The sequence below is a fragment of the Anser brachyrhynchus genome, assembly GCF_964034855.1.
Source record: "Anser brachyrhynchus genome assembly, chromosome: 4".
Classification (NCBI taxonomy): Eukaryota; Metazoa; Chordata; class Aves; order Anseriformes; family Anatidae; genus Anser; species Anser brachyrhynchus.
This window is the reverse complement of record NC_137698.1, coordinates 44,288,239-44,305,863: the sequence shown is the minus strand read 5'-3', so window position 1 is coordinate 44,305,863 and position 17,625 is coordinate 44,288,239. Positions and strand designations below refer to the sequence as shown.

Genomic DNA, 17,625 nt, shown 5'->3' with positions numbered 1-17,625 from the left:
CTGCCAGTGGGATTTTAGGGATTTGGACATAAAACCTGCAACTGCATTGCAACTGAAAGAAACTGCTAAACCAGAGATAACTTGAAGAAAACTTCCAGATTTTAAAAAGTAGCAATTACTTTTCCTTTAGAAAAAGATCTGATTATTTCTATCTGGCATAGCCATTTCCTGCATCATCCCCATCCTTGCCACCTCCCAACTTTTCAAGGGTACACATGTGAAATGGCTGAAAGCTCTGTAGCTTTGGCAGTCCCCTATGCAAGCGCTGGACAAGCCCCAAAAGGCAGATACAGATCAGACTGGGGAGCTAAAAATGACCCGGTGAGGCACAGAGAAGAAATAAAGGTTCCAAACCAAAACACAAAATCCTTTACTGTGTTCTTAATCCATCAGAAAGGGTTACAGATCACAAACTAAAATCCCGGAGAGACAAGATTATATCCAGGAGTCTGTTAGAAGTTGTTTTTCTCTAGCTTAAAATTCACCTGTAATTGTAGTTCTGTGACTTGGATGGCCTAATACAAACTTAATATTTTGTAAGTATTAAAGTGAGAATGGTAGGTCTTCCTGGGACACCAGTAAATTAAATTTTCATCATAAAGGTCAACTTGTTTACATTAACTGCATATAACTTTGGAGACTTGTTTAACAAAATGATTTGCCAAGTAGATTTCTCAGTCCCATGCCCTATTACTGTGACTCTTTGTAGCATACAATAGCTAGGATTTAGATCAATGCCAAATTCTCATTGCTGTCTCTCAAAGGGCCCCCGACTGCAAAGCTTTGCACTTGTTCACTGTGCCAACTAGTCCCAGCTTTCATTTGGAAAATACATGTAATGCACAAGCCAAACTGTTACAAAGATTTCACAGAAGATTTGAAGAACTATTCGTCCCGATTGTTTATATCCCATAAAATTAGAATTAAAAGGGATTTGGAATTTAAAACAGGTGTTGAATAATTAGATTTAGATATTATTAGAGATTATCTGAAGAAAATCTCTCTGGAACATAATAAAAAATATTCATTCAGTAAAAATAAGTCTCTGTGAAAAAATGCCACTGAACAAATCTCATCTTTCAAATCTCATCGCATCTCATACTTTGCTATTTCAGACATAAAGAACTTAACAGAAGAGTGTCAACAGTTACTGTGGGAAACCACAGAAATACTACACACAAAACAAGTGAATAGGTACCAACAGTTCTGCTTGTCACTCTCCTAATCTTACAAACCAGCCTACCCCCGAGCACCAGCAGCTGCAATCAGTGTGAAGCAGCGTACATGGAAGGCAAGCTGAAGCATCACTGGCAGAAGGCACAGCCAAACTCTCCCTCCACACTCAAAAAACCCTGCAGAAAAATCACCATCAGTATACAACCTGAAGACAAGATCATTGGGGCAAATGAAATCATTGCAGTGACTGGAAAACTTCTCCCTCCTCTTACTATTTCTATTACTTTTTAGTAACAAGCTCAAAGAAAATGAGTAGGCACTGCCAGGAAGCAAGCTTTTGCTTAAACCAAAAATACTACAGAAAAACACCGAGCAAAGAGAGGATTAACGAATACCATGCAAAGTAGTAACGAATTAAGAGCAACTGAAATATTTAATTTTTATGCCCTCTTGCTATAGCCAGTATAAATTGTCATATTAACCCAAGTAACGTGCACTGAATTTCCTGCTGCAAATGCTCAGGGTTGACTCACTTTTAATGTGGAAAAAAGGAAGGTCATCTGAGTGATAAGCAGGGGTGTAGGAATTAACATTAAGGTCCGAGTTTTGCTCGCCCAGACCGCCTGATGCATATGTTGTGTTCCATGACGTACGATACAAATGTTAATCATGTTTAATAAGCTTTTCCTGAGATGTCCCGGGAAACGAGGTAGAAAAATTAAAACAGATGTATGCTGAAAAGCAAATATATTTATTATGCACTTTCATATACACAGGGATTTTCGCTTAATATAATACAAGGAATAAAATAAAAATTTTACAATGTGAAATTCATTCAATGTACATTAAAGGCTATTTACAACCCACTCCAGGAAAAAAACAGTCTATCTGCAAACGAAGTTAACTGAGAAGTTCAGATGGGGAATATTAAGCAATACAGATGTTTGCATAGCAGAGTAACCAAGGAGGGAAAAATACCTTTTTATTTTTAAATAAATGGTAATGTTTTCAATACTGATCACAGAGAGGACAAAAATGCATCATTGTGCCTCTACATCTCTTAATGCATTGCTCTTTTGAAGAGTTTTTCCACATGCATACAGTATTGATGCCAGTGTCCACAAAACAGTCTTTTCCCTAGCTTTCCCGTTAGGAGATTTAAGTGTCTTGTGGAGGCGACCTTGGGAGGACCAGTGAAATGTGATGAAAAGAAAGAGGATTCGTGTTTTATTCAGGCTTTTTGGGTCGGGAGAACCGGTACATTGCCAGAAGCAGCCGTGCTGAGTCACAGCTACGCAACTCCATTCGCCTCCACTTGATCGTGCGGATGTGATGGAGCAGAGCAGGACAGAGAGAACAACGGGGGAACAGCGACTTGCCTTTGCACGCAGAAACCTCACAAATGATGAGACTAAAAATCACACACGACAGCAATGTGGAATTACACAGACCTTCTGAGAAAGTAGATGCTTTAAAGCGATTCGTGCTCTGTTCCTAAGTGATGTTCAAAATCCGTAAGCATTGTTATTTTCCTTCTGAAAACATTTTCAGCAGGTCTACTTTCTGCTGATTTGGATATAGGGTTTCCCCACCAGCTGTTTCAAATGTAAATACTATTCACACAAAAACCATCAGGCTATCTATAAATGGTGGCCCCTTGTGAAACTGGCCATATTTTTACGTCCTCTGTCCACAAGGTGCAATTAATAACACAATAAAATTAAATAAATATAATCCCAATGACAGTCAAGGTCAGTAGAAAAATGTCAGCATTCAGGGATCCCTTTCTAGAGAACAAAACATACACCTAACAACTAAGAAAAGTTTTATTCTTGCACAGCATTGCAAATGGACTGTACTTGAGGTTTGGAACAAGATTGCTGAGAACATTTTGGTACTATTTCTTTACCGAGCCACTCTTAAGGCCGTTTTGCAAGACTTCTGTCACGTCTATTTTATAATTGTCCCACAGGGACAAGAATTCAATACATGAAACATTCAGAATAATCAATATTGCTGTGTGTCAACTTTTAACATTTAATCTTACTATGCACTGAATGCCTGACTATAAAAGATTCTTTTTACATTTAGTAACAAGTGAATAAGAATGGAGGTGCAAGATATAAAAAAAACAACAACAACAAAAACCCAACACTTCAAAAGATATTCTGATGACAAGAAAATGTTATGATAATAAGACACTGAGCCCTTTAGTGCCTTAGAATATGCACTACATATAGATCCAGGGGCCATTTATCAAAGTTTACGGATAGCCACACATCTAATTAATCCTCTATGAAAAATATCCTTAGCTTTCTATCTTCTTATTTGTGGAATGATCAGAATTAGAGTATGAAAAAGACGAATCTCAAGCCTTTAGAAGAAATACTCACGTATAAAAATAGGCTTATTTTCTAAAGAGCAAGGCTGTGTAATGGTGAATAGTAGAATATAGCTTGCGTTTTTAGGAGAAAATAATCACTTGTTTTATTCTATCACTCAGAGCTGTGCAAATAAGATATGCACATTCAAAGGAAAAATTCATACTGTTCACTTGCACAACAACGGGCTTGATTTTGCTCTCATTTATATAAGTAATCTTTTTCTGCTGTAAGAGTGGGAAATCATTTTTCTGTTACCTACAGATGGACTATCTAGGTTGCTGACCAACCACACTCCAGGTACAGATACACACACAGGCACTACCTAATCCACCAGAAGCAGCAACCACATTCATACAAGTTTGTGCTTTAAAGAGTTATTGTCTCAGGACAGGGCTAACTCAGTAATCCTTGTTCTCCACAGACAATGGTATTATTAACCTTTTCTTTCTCTATTATACTCTCACTGCATATTCTCTCAGCTTAACAAAGCTTCTGTATTTTCCATGGTTGGTTTAACCGACACATTCTCAATACAGTCCTCTACCTTGGAAAAATAAAGAGCTGTTTCTAATGTATAAAGATGTACATGAAAGCAGGATCAGACTTTTAACATTAGCACCTAAGAAATACCCATATTCAGTTACCTCATTACCATAACAATAACTGAGGCTATTCAAGATCAGGTGTCCAAGACCAAATTTACCCATCGCTTCCAGTGGTCACAGGCTGCCGTCCAGATTTGGTGCTGTGGTACCAGACACTGAATTTTGTTTCTTAAAAATCCCAAAGATACTGCAGATGGCTGCAGTCTGACCCCTTTGCTACCACAGAACAGCTATTACATAGACAGAACACACAAGTACAGTATTTATAAAATACTGCTAGAAGATTTGCATTTCTCAAGAGGACTTCTTGAAGTACACAGGAAACACTGACCATACGTTACACCAATGCAAATGTGACACACTGTCTGCTTTTTTTTTTTTTTCTTTAGCCACAGGAAAATAAATACAAAAAGCACTGCCTTTTCATACAAAGTTCACTGTGGCACATGCACTTCTGCCAAGCGTTCTGGAAATCAGAAATTCCTCAATCTTACAATTTTCAGCTGTTGTCAGGGAAATACCGTGTGTATCTTTCTGCAATTAAAAAAAAAAAAGTGCTCATTCTGTGTATTAAATACAAAGTACATAAAATAAATTTTTGAAGCACAGAGGGTAATACGGAGAAGGCAGCCTGAAAATGTAGGCACGTTACAGTAATTAAGGTAACTGTACTGTGGTATAATCACATTCTTGAATTTCCAGGCGGACTAAACAAGCATTCATCGGTGTTTTCATCAATGCTTTCATCCCAGCCAGCTGATAAATCACTCGGAGCAGAAGCACTTCTGTTCATGGCATCATGGAACTAACCTAAAAGCACAAAACAAAACCGTGAAGTTTTGAAATATTCCACCATAGATGCAGCGCTGTCAGCAAGACAGCTATGTAATTTCTAATTCAAGTTAAAAGCACACAACAACATACCAACGACAAAAAGCATTTCCTGTCTAACTCAAATCACGTGATGGATTTCCTGTGCTTGCTACTGTCCAAAACAGCTACAAGGTTCCTGCAGCAAGAAAGCCTTCTGATTATAGCTTAGAAGACGCAGCCGGGGAAGGAAAGCTGGTCCTCAGGTGCTCTGGCAGAGTATTTCTGGTGTGATTCTGCACGTGTGACTAATGCACTCACTGGTCAGGGAAATTACTGCTTTTGTGCTCAAGACTTGGCAAAAGAGGAGGTAAATTACAGTCTGCACTTGTGTGCAGTTAATAATGCACACAAGTTGTTTTAAACTTCTGTATTTAAAGTTAAGCTACGTGAAAGCATTAGAGAAAAGGAAAGGAAAAAATTTAGTTATCCATCACCTCATATGCTTAATACATAAAATAAGTACTTCAAAGCGGAAAACCCCTGACTTTTGAAAAAAGCGCTATATGTTCCTGATAAAGCAAAGCTCAAGATGAGTTTTAAAATTATACGTGAAGCGTTATTTTTTTTTCCATGCTTTCTACATGTTTTAAAATCTACACAGATGAAAAATTCATCAAAACTTGTCAGCTTCAAGGACACAGGTCAAGTTGAAACAATACATTTTAGGTCAGAATTATATACAAAATGTAACATGAAAGCTAGCACTAAACATCAGGCACCCATATGGAGGTAGGAAAAAAATACAAATATATTTAAACCCTGTTTTGGACAGGATGTAGAGCCGTAGGAATCTATAACCATTTTGACTTTTACTAAGATTTAGAGTCCATTTCCCTTCTTACACCTGCTTACCCCTCTCTCTGCTCCTGTAGTTCTACCCCTTCACTTTTGTCTGCTTCACAACTCATCTGACCCTTTGATAAATAATACTAATATTTGCACGTTACAAATGTGCAGGCTCTATTATGTAGCTTTGTGAAACACTGTATTGTTTCAAATATTTTGGTTTCACCAAAATAGGAATCCCACAGAAACATCTTAAGAGTCCAGCACAATATCCTAACACTCCGCAGTTCACAAGAGACCCCAGGTACACCTGGAGAGATGCATTCTATTAACATGAACTCTATTTCCCAGACATTTCAGAGAAAAAAGAAAATGTCAACATGCTTTTGGCAGCTCAAAATCTCCCATTTGTGGATTCTGTACCAACTGCAATTGCCCTAGAAACCTGCAGTCTTTGGTGGCCTTCAAGAGAACTGAGTCAGCTACCAAGAACATTCTGGTTCTAAGGAGCAGCAGTCTGGTCTGTAAAAATGCAGTGTTTACACAAACAAAACGTATGTTTTCAGAAAAATACAAATAAGCAGTGAGAGCTGCATACATTTCATGTATGAAGATGCTGCTTCTTTGAAATTCAAATGGAAAATACTAATTATGAATACATTCCAAATACCCTAAAAAGAAAAATTCCCCAGGATGAAGCAGAGAAATAGTTCTGTTTTAGCTGATTTTCTTACTGACAATTCATACTTTAAAAAGCTACATAATATTTATTTTGCAGCATAAAATTTAGTATGGGAGAGAAAGTGAGAAATCAAAGTGAACTCCACTGATTTTCAGCTCATACTTAAGAATTGCAGAATGGTGAGGAAATTGATAACAGATTTGTATCTTGCTATGAGGAATGTTCTCTCTTTGTAGAATATTATTTCACAATAACAGAAATATAAAATTAAAGCTTTAGGGTAGCTTCTAAACTTTCACATTTGTAGAAAAACTCGAGTTTTCACATTCAGAATCTAAATTCATAGAAGTAAATTTGTTGCCTGTAACTTGCAAGAATCTTCACAAGCTTCCTAAAAAGCATCTTTGTAAATACGATTAATTACTCAATATAGAGGGAACTGCATGAAATAATGAGTGTATCTGAAAATACCACATAATAAAATTCCCAGCTATTCTTATACTGGTGAAGAAAATTCCAGATCAAAGCTACATGAAACTTAGCATTTAATTCAGTAACGTACTAAAGACAGAGGAGCAAGATTTGAGCACTTCAAATTCAACAGAAAATATGTTGATGAACCAATTCTTCCAAGGCTGATGCTTTTAAATTGCAACCAATCAAATACTTGTCATGGTTTTCATTAAGACAATTACAATGGTAAACTACAACGAAATGTATTTTTAGCTTACTTAAAACACACATGATGAAATGCGTGCATTTTGCTCCTTTGTGACTGGATAGATTACCTTTTATAACGGTGTTTCTTTCTTGTAGTTGAAGCTTGGGTCACTACCTTCAATCTGGAGTTTTAAGGCTTGCTTAAGGCTGAGTTCTGTCTCTGCGGGAGGGTAGCCTTCCAGTACCTCCTGGTGCCCTCTATCCTGCAGTGTTCGTGGGACAGAAACCCTACCAAGAAAAACCTGATTGCTTTGAAGATGATAATTGGGATTTGTCATAATTCCGTTTCTCTTCTTCTGCTCCCCACTCTGTTGGTGAATTAGGAACTGCTGCTGAGATCGACCAATTTCTTGCTGAGCTGGTGGGACCAAAATTTTGCACTGTGACTCTGTCGGCATTGACTTGAGCGGCACACTCGTCCCAGATTTGGCAATAGGTACTCGTTTATCAAACTGAGTCATTTCATACTCTAACACTTTTGGTTGGGAGGAACCACTTTGTTTTATTTTTTTTCCAGCTGACCCAGACTTGCTGGAATTGTCCGTTCTCCCCCCTTTGTTAGCTTTAGTTGATTTCAAACTAGGTTTCACTTGGCTCCATTCAAATTCACTACTTGGTGAATTGTGATTTTGATTTAGGGAATGAGTTGTGGAAGAAGGAGAAACAATAGACTGCCTACTTCTGCTGCGTGGCAGGGAATGCTGCTGGATTTGTTCGGTAAAGGAGAGGCTGTGGAAACTATCGATGGGCACAGTCTGAGCAGTTGCAGTCGATGATGTGGTACGGAGAGAAGAATTTTTGGAACTTTTCAGGGAATTATTTGACAAAGACGACTTCTGACGGTCAACTGTAGAATCAGGTGACTCTGAAGGAGAGCTGAATGCATGAGCAGGCCCATTAGATAAGCCACGCATACTAGGTTGCATATCTCCACCGGTACTCCCTGAACTATTTGACTTCATTGTTAATGACTGCATTTTAGAAGAGACAGACTGTAAGGGTTTTTGCTCCATTGTGTGGACTGGAGACGGAGTACAGCCATTCAGAGTAGATGCACCATATTTTTCCAGTAATTTAATAATCTGAGAATGTCCATTTTTAGCTGCGACACGCATAGCAGTGCGGCCAAACTGGTCGGCATGATTTGGATCAGCACCATGCTCAAGTAATATTTGGACAACATCAATGTGCCCTTCTTGGGCTGCAATGCAGAGTCCAGTAGCACCTTGGTTACACGTATGATCGACCAGAGCTCCATGCTCAATTAGAAGCTGCACTACCTTCACATGACCTTGCCATGCAGCAGACTGCAAAGCAGACCTCTTCTCGTTATCTGCAGCATTCACATCGGCATGGTATGTTATCAGCACCTGTACCATCTCCAAATGGCCCTGCCAGCAGGAAACATGGAGTGCTGTTCTTCCTTCAGCATCACTCGCCTCTACGTTTGCACCATTTTCTAAAAAATACTCAGCCATCGTGAGTTGGTTTTCTAATGCTAAAATATAAAGTGTTGGCCGGCCATCAGCATCTTTGTAGTTTACATCTGCTCCGTGGCTGAGCAGTAGTTCAACTATATCTCTGTGACCTTCTAAAGCAGCAACCCGGAGCGCATTTCTCCCATCATAGCCTCTCTGATCAATGTTGGATTTGTTTTCTAGTAATATCTGCACACAATCATAGTGACCTTCTTGTGCAGCTAATATGAAAGGTATACGTCCATCATTATCAATTTCGTTTGTTCTAGCACCTTGTTCTATAAGAGCTTCACATATCAACCTGTGACCTTCAAAAGCTGCCATATGCAAAGGTGTCCAGCCTGCATCATCTCTATGATTTTCATCTAGCCCCCTGTCCAGCAGAGTCCGTACTACTTCAACATTGCCTTGTGCAGAGGCTATGCTCAGAACTGTTCTCCCTTCACTATCTATGCTATCAACAGCCGCACCCCAAAATAAAAGAGTATTTACAACTGAAGCGTGGCCCATGGAGGCTGCTGCCAGAAGCGGCGTACGACCATTGTTATCCGTGTGATCAACATCTGCTCCTCCTTCCAGAAGTAGATCAACAACGTCTACGTGTCCTTCATAAGCAGCTACCAGCAGCGGAGTCATGCCGTCTTTATCGCAGTGGTCGACTTCAGCACCCCGGTCAATCAGAAGACTAACCACCGAAGCATGCCCCTTGCTAGCCGGTACACAAAGCGCAGCGACCGACAGCGCAGTTCTTCCATCCACATCCTCGTGGTTCACCTCTGCACCATGGTCCAGCAGGTGCTCCACAATCTCTTTATGCCCCATGTACGCAGCCGCAATCAAAGCTGTTCTGCCCTCGTTATCGGCTTTATTAACTTCAGCACCATGTTGGAGCAGGTTCAGCACGATATCTTCGTGCCCTCCCCAGGCTGCTGCTCTCAGCGCTGTTCGGCTATCGGCATCCGCACAGTCCACTTTGACTCCAGCATAAAGGAGCGCAGAAACCACCTCGGTGTGCCCACCCCACGCCGCAGACCGCAGTGCTGTCCAGCCGTCGTGATCAGTGTGATTAACGTTAGCCCCGCATCCGATCAAGCAATTCACCACCTTGGTATGCCCCTGCCGCGCAGCGAGGGTAAGTGCTGTTTGCCCGTGAGTGTCTTCTATCTCTAAATCCGCTCCCCTCGAAACCAGCAAGTTAACGACATCGAGGTTGCCGCTGTACGCCGCGTTGGCTAGGAGCGTCCTCCCGTTCGAGTCGCACTGGTTGACCGATGCCCCATTGTCTAACAAGGTGCGAATGGAATCTTCTCTTTCCAGAGCCTGCCGCACGATGCAAGACGTGCGGTCGTCTTCGCTGTTGACGTGAGCACCAGCTTTCACCAGGAGCTGTAACACTTCTTGTTCTTTCGGAATGAGGGTCGACAGGGAGTCTTTGACAGGCGTGCCATTCCATATCATCCACAAAGCCAGCTCTGAAGTCTCTAACTGTAAATTTGAGTTAATTAGATGCAAGGCAAATTCTTGAGCTTCTAAGGGCGTTAAATCCTTTGCCCGGCAGGTGTAACTCATCGCCAGCATTCTGTGTCCTTCTGCTGCATTGCACAAGTATTTCTGTGTACAGTGCTTTACATCCAGCAACCATTCCGCAAAGCTGTAATGAAACAAGATTTTTGTATTTCCAAGTCCATCAATGAGGACTTTTGACAGGACATCCAATTTGCGCTGAAAATCTTCCATAGTCAACGTCATATTTTTGGTCCACACTGCATGATACAATTCTGTTGTGGTTAACGGCCTGCAGGCTGCAAGAATCACATTAAGAATAGGCTGGACTTTTGCAAACTGTTTTCTCACAAAAAGTCTCTGACAGAGCCAAAGGTATAGGCCATTTAACGTTCCCGGAATATCACGGATCTCTCGTAACATAATAAAATTCTCCACAACTCCATCTAGGACACGTTCCAGATACAAAAAGCAACCACTGCTTTTGATGTGGAGCTGATTCAGCATTTCTGCAGTTTCTTTTGTGAGATGTTGTCTCAGTGCTTCTTCCTGATCTAAACGATGTAAAATATACTGTTGCACATCTTTCACAATGTACGCCTTTCGTAGATCATCCAGACTTATTTTTCTAAAACCTATTGAAAGAGAAGAAAGTTATTATTTATTTTTGATCTAGTTTCACTTAAGTCTTTTTTAAAAAAAGCAAAAAGACATTTTGGGGTAGGGCACACCCACCACAATATGTTTTGTATGCAAACATACTGAATATAAATCATTATTAATAGCAGAAAACACTTATTTTTAATCATGATCTACTATAAGCAGAAATACGTGTTACTAAAGAGGAACATTTTAAAAGTGACTTTGAATCAGACATTGTGTGTCTGCCTTGGACAATACTAAACACCTAAGCAAAAAGAAAAATAAATGAAAAACAGAACTGCAACTGAAGTGAGATTATTAAGTATTATTATTTTATTAAAGGGATAATACTTTCTCCAATGTGGTTAACAGTGGAATTCCAAATAATTTTCAGCTATTTAGATTAAGACAACCATTATATTAATATAATTACATAAGATATTATTTACACCTGGTGCATATTCTTGAAATGAACATAAATCACTTTAACATGATCACCTTAGTTTCTTTTAAAAGCCTTTATGATGTAAAAGAGAGAGATATTCAAGAACAGCTTAAACACCTTTACATTTCTGTGCACTGATTACTGTGTATTTTTTCAAATAAGGACTGAGTTTTAGATAAACACCCCAGTTCTTTGGTAGCTGAATCACTGCATAAGGAAACAGGCTTTCTGATAGTCATAGGATCCCATTGTTTTTCCAAACTATTTACTCTTGAGAGGAAAAAGGGAAATTTCATATGTGCATAGTGTGTACATCTCCTCCCTACATGCATACACGTACAACCCCACACCCTCTGACAAAGTAAAGAACCCTGCTCATACAAACAGGTGACGAACAGTCTCCAGGGCAATTCCAGTAGCCGAAAGCCCTAAAGAACAAGGCGGAATGGAATATGTGAATGGCATTTTAGTTCCATGGAATACACGGCTATCTTGTTTAAAACACTGGTTTTAATAGCACCAAACAGTGTGTTTGACGAATACCTACCTTCTTTGTTTAACAAAACATTATGTTGTCTGAATGCTACTTTTCTGAAAGCTACAGGAAAACTGCAGAAGACACAGACACAGTGCCTTGAACTACCGAGGTTAAAATTGTATTTTAGGCCGAAATTATTCCTCACTTCTCCAGGGACAGGCTTTAATCTCATCCTCCTATGTAGCAGCTTGCACACATTTCCTTTACAGTCAGCTCATCTCGTCAAAAAAAGCTTTGCTTTGCAAACCAAAGCAGTTACTAACCCCCAAATTATATTGAAGGAAAAGCAGCCATCGAGCAACCCATCCAATGCAATCTCGGTCCTAACTCCACAGAACAAGTAATTGGAAGTGACACTCTGAAGAAGGTCATTTTCAACTCTATGTTTTTATTGGATTAAAATATTCTGTGGATCAAATTGCTCACTCTGTGAACTTGTTCCAATAATTGAGCTTTGTTTCTTGTCCCTGAATGTCTTCAGCAGAGGTTCTGAACATTATGTCGAGCTCCTTCTGTTAACTATTTAAGAGTTAAGTCTTCCCAAGCACTGTACAAACACAACAGCCTAGAACCAAGATGCCAATTACAGTGATGTTACTAAAATAGTAAAAGAAGCAAAAATATATTAATTATGGTAGCATGACAAATCTAAGAGGGCTAAATCGATAGAATACAAAAGTATGCTTCTTCTCAAAATAAAACCATTGGACAGGATAATTTTGCACATGCTAAGACCACACCAATGACATTATAGACTTGCAGATTTTTGAATGCAAAGGCAAGGAGGCAGAAAATAAGATCTGGGAGGATCTCTCTCTATTCTAGAGACATTTTTTAATGTCTCTCCAAAAAAAAAAAAAAGAACCATCTTTACCCATCACAATTTGTTACCTCAACTTCAAGTAATGTCCTAACTTGACCTGCAGAATGGCATAATTCACTGATTTACTGTTCATTTGGTTAAAATATTCTGTATGTATCTTTGTAAAGCCCATAATTCATGCACAGAAGCCAAGTAAGAAACATTGCTGAGTAAGGACAGCTGGTGCCCTCCCATTCTGCCGATTCCAAGCTTTCCTTTCAAGGAAAGGCTGCTTCTGCGAGCTTTCAGAAGACAGAAAAGCAAAAACAGTGGAGTTAAAAATGAAGGATTGCTTGGTGCATGCATTCACAGTCATATGTGCACAGAGCTGTCATCACACAAGTGTTGCTTTGGTTGTCTCGTCTCATGTGTGCAGGCAGCAGCTCTATTTTGCTCAGTTCAGTGCAAAAAGCAACCACCACAATTACCTTGTAGTTCTTTAAACTCCTCTGTTAAGAGTGAAGTAAACCCTTCTGCGAGTCAGATCTGTATCTGTCACTTGGCTGAATGAAAATAGGAACAAAGCTCTGCAAACTCCTTCTCAGTGTGTCTAGTAATAGGTGACTCTCGTCACGACACCCCCAGCTCTCACATCAATTCCATGCCCGCATCTTTCCTTCTCACCTACATCTCCATATCTAAGTTACTTTTATTTATAAATAACTCCAGTGCTTCTTCAAGTTTTACGGTGGTTGATTTCACCTCACCCCAGCAACAAAACCCGTGACAGACCCAAACAACAGCAATCTTCAACAGCAAGAACAACAGCAAGACTTCAGCTAATGCTCTGTGTTGACTTATGACCGCTCTTCACCTCCCTTGACTCTCAGCCTTCGCATGAAAAGTTGCAGAGTGGTAACTGCTCAAGCATCTCAGACCCCATACGTGTGCTTCAAAAGCACAAAACTATTCCTTACCTTGAAACGTCTTGGAATACCGATTTCCATTTTGCTACTCGAAAGGGGTAGGGAAGTCAACAAAACCATTTTGGACATGATCCAAAAAATAAACACACCCCAAAACCTCAATCCCACATATGCTCCAAGTTTTTCAAATGTTCTTTCTTAAGGAAATCTTATATATCGTATCTGAAGACAAGATACAACGAGCACACTACAGCCATACGTGTCTTCACACGTCCTAGGGACAAAACATTCTTTAAGGGCTGGGATTAATAAACTTCCATTGTAACAGACTTTTGAACAGAAATAGGCTCTTATATTTAACCATTGCACCATGCCATGCTACAATAAATACTCCAAGGAAAGTTTTACAGATAGAAAATATTAAAAATCAACAACAACAACAAAAAACGAAATTCTTGTTGTTAGCTTGAAGGAGTAAAACAAAGCCGTGTTTTTTTTGCCTAAGCATCTATCTAAATGAGCTCATTTTACATTTCCAAACAAAGATCCTGCAAACTTGCTTTTCCACCCTACCAGACACAATAAGTCACTTTCACGGACAAGAAGCATCAAAACACTAGGAGAAAGTTCATTTTGTTTCAGATGCATTCCCATGAACTACTTAAGTTCAGCAAAACAGGAGCGCAGCAGACAGAACTTGCAGTCCCACGACCCTGCTTTTTGCATTGCTAACATTTTTCTTACAACACATCACTTTCAACCCAATGGGAGCTCCAATATGGATTTTCCTGATTTATTAAATTCCTGGCAGTTCTGTAAACAAATCAGTTCCAAATGTATTTCTTGGCAAGGCCTGGGGTCATTCAAAGAAAAAAAAAAGTATCTTGGCTATATAAATACTTTTACAGTATATCAACATTTTCAAATTTAATAATAAAAATAAGCTATTAACTAGCAGGTTCCACTAAATACTTAAAAATAACCTTCAATTTTCATATCTTTAACAAAATATATTTTATTGCTTTAAAGTTTTAAATACACTCTAATATATTTCATTTAATTAAACTGTTAGCTTTGAAATAATCTAAATGATTAAAACCATGGCAACACTTAGGCATTAATAATTTACACTGCTGATCTAAGCATATATTAAGTTTGGTATTTCTCTGGCTATTTATGTACATCTGCTCTAAAAGAACAACGTATCCAGCAGAGAAAATGCACCTGAAAACTGCAGCAGCATACTTAGTACACTGCAAATGCATTAAAAACTATGTGTTATGAATTGCATCGCATCCACCACAGGTGCTAAGGGATATTGGAAGAGTCTTGAGGCTGAATTCTGCTGCTGTCACTGGTCCATGTCAATGCACAGAATTTTATTTTGTTAGATTTACAGGTCTTCCTAAAGATGTAATTTAGTCTTCCTTCTTTAATTACAAGGCTAAAAAGCTGAAAATGCACATACAACTTTTTATTAAGAAAGAAGAAATTCCCTAGCATCCAATTTTGAAGTGGTGATCAGAAGAGTGAGAAAAGAGGAAACAGCAAATAATAAAGTCATGTCTACCTCCTAATGGAAAAGAAAACCACCCTTATTTCCAAGTCTCCTGAATGATTTTTTTCAAAACAAAACTGCAAATAACTTTTTCACAGCTGTAGTAATAATATAGGAGTAAATTTTACAACTACATAAACATTTAAAAATCTATATAAATTATCTTTTATTGTCAAAATCCATCTCCTATAAAGACTTTAATGTAACACAAAACTGCCTAAATAAATTCTAGCCTGTAATGAAAAATTAAGGGACAATGTAGGTTTTCTCTATTTTTTTTTTTTTTAAAGCAATCTCTCCTGAAGTGGTCTCATGCCATTTATACTCTCGGCAGCTGAGAAGCAAAGGTTTGGTTCCAAACCAGGCAAGTGATTTGATTTGGGGATTCAGCACTACAGCTACCCAAGCGGCTTCAATAACCAAACAGTATGAATCTTCTGGGTGCAGAAAAGCTGGTTTGTGATTTTTATTACATTTTCCTTTAGTTTTCACATTTTTGCTCAGTTTTTAATCTTAGGAAATGCTACAAGAACAACCCTCCACATCTATCCAGACCAGAACTAGCAAATTGCAAAAATACCAAAGACCTGTGCTCCCAAGATTTCCAATCCAGAGCAAGTCTGGATAAATATCAGCTCTTAATATTTGTATGTCTGAAGCTGCATGATAGACAAATACAAGAGTGAGAAAAGCCAAAAGGTCCACTTTTGCCTATAGATAAGTTGAGAGTAAGCTGCCTCCGATGCTGGAGTGAACCCTTTCATGTCCATTTTTCAGCCTTTTTATTGCAGTTTCCAGTATGTAACGTTATCTTCATGGTAAATATGACTCTGTGAGATGTGCCATCTGCATGGGTTGTACCAGGCTGGTGCCTCGTGCACGAGGAATTCGTTTGATCAAGAATGTCAGTGTTTAATTGAAGGGTACAATCAAGCCGGATGCCACAGATAATATCTTCTTTAAAGATAAAACAAAGAAGTACATGCCCGTTAAAAAGCCTCTTTAGACCAATGAATAGAGCATTTGTACATATGCAGTTCTGCCTGTTTACCTTTATGCTGTTAAATGAGGAAATATCCGCTTTTTACTCAAACTTCTCTAAATAAAATTGTTGGAATTTAAAATGCCTAAATTCTTTTAAAAAGGAAATCAGTTTTGCAAGAATAGCTGCTTTACTTTTGATATTTATCCTCTTTTTAGGGGAAACGGTTTAATTATCTAGTTAGCTGAAACATATAAAAACACATTGTATGCTCTGTGCCGCTTTCAGGGCAGACGTTTTTTGAGTTATTTAGAAAATAAAGGAAAGAAATCAGGGAAGAAAAGGAAATAAAGTTTTCTAAAAAACTGTAATAAAAAGATTGAAAAGTCTGTGTTTACTGCAGCTGCTTGACAGTCCACACTTGTTGCCAAATGATAGCAAATGACTACGTGGGAGATTATGTGGATAACTATGGACACTAGAAGGAAAATAGCTAAATTTGGGGCAGAAGTCTGGCAGGCATGATGTGGCAGTTGGTGACAGCGTACATAGAAGAGAAGGCAGGATGACACGTGTTATCTGTTCCCCTTCTTTTTTACTCAGTTGGCTGGCTTTTGCTCACTGTGGAGGGTGACCGCAGACTCATGCAGGCATCAATTTACATTTGGTTCATATTTTTGAGGTTGTCTTTGCAGCCACAAGAGGCAAAAACTATTTTCTTTTTGTTTTAATTAATGAAAGCTGAGAATCTGGAGTAAGGGGAAAAATCTGTAGCACACTGTGCTACTACAGAAACTCCGAACACACAGGGGCCACGAACACGGGGCTGCAGCAGAGGCAGGCACAGCTATTCAACCTGCATAAATAAGTTACCAGCAAAAGGGAAGGAATGAGGACTAGAATAAACTCCCCTCCTTTGTAGCAGTGGCAAGATGACAGTGGATGAGGAAAGGCTGGACTCTTTCTTCCATGTCATGACTATTTTTGGCAGGAGAGATGCTTGCAGAGCTCTCGCCTGTGTTCAACACCCAAAAAAGAACATCGTCGGGACCAAGCAACTGCAGCAGCCCTGCTCCCAGTCATTTATACCACATGCTGACATACAGCCTTAGCTCTCATTTCAGCACTTTTGTGGAGGAAGATTTCACACTTCAAAATTATAACTGAAACCTGATACAAACTGACTTATCAAATTAATACTAGCTAGTATATATTCCATACCTTACTATAACATTTTTTAGCAGAAAAACCAACAGATGGGACTCGTTTTCCTAAAATAATGCTAAAAGGATTCCAATCTATCTTACTAAGTTAGAGCGAAACTGATTTTTTGTGCCAAATGGAAGAAACATCTGAAAAAAATGACCAGTGACTACATTATCGTTATACTTGCAACCATTTACTGAGAAACTGGAAGCACAAGAAATTCAGTGTAATGGTGTCCCAGAGTACAGTGCACATTACTGTGCACACCCTTTCTTCTGTCACAAGTACAAAAAATGCTCACTGTAAATCTTAAATTCTG

At 38.9% G+C, this 17,625-nt stretch overlaps 1 protein-coding gene across 1 annotated transcript in view; it reads right to left on the bottom strand.

The window, feature by feature from the left end:
- Positions 1-1,906: 1,906 nt before the first annotated feature.
- The window catches only part of ANKRD50 (ankyrin repeat domain containing 50), a 42,087-nt gene continuing 26,368 nt past the window's right edge, over positions 1,907-17,625 (bottom strand). Inside the window, exons 4-5 of the mRNA XM_080589713.1 lie at positions 7,295-10,842; positions 1,907-4,975 (exon numbers count right to left, since the gene is read on the bottom strand). Coding sequence (XP_080445839.1) covers positions 7,298-10,842 — 3,545 coding nt within the window. The 3' untranslated portion in view covers positions 1,907-4,975; positions 7,295-7,297. The remainder of the gene's footprint in view (positions 4,976-7,294; positions 10,843-17,625) is intronic.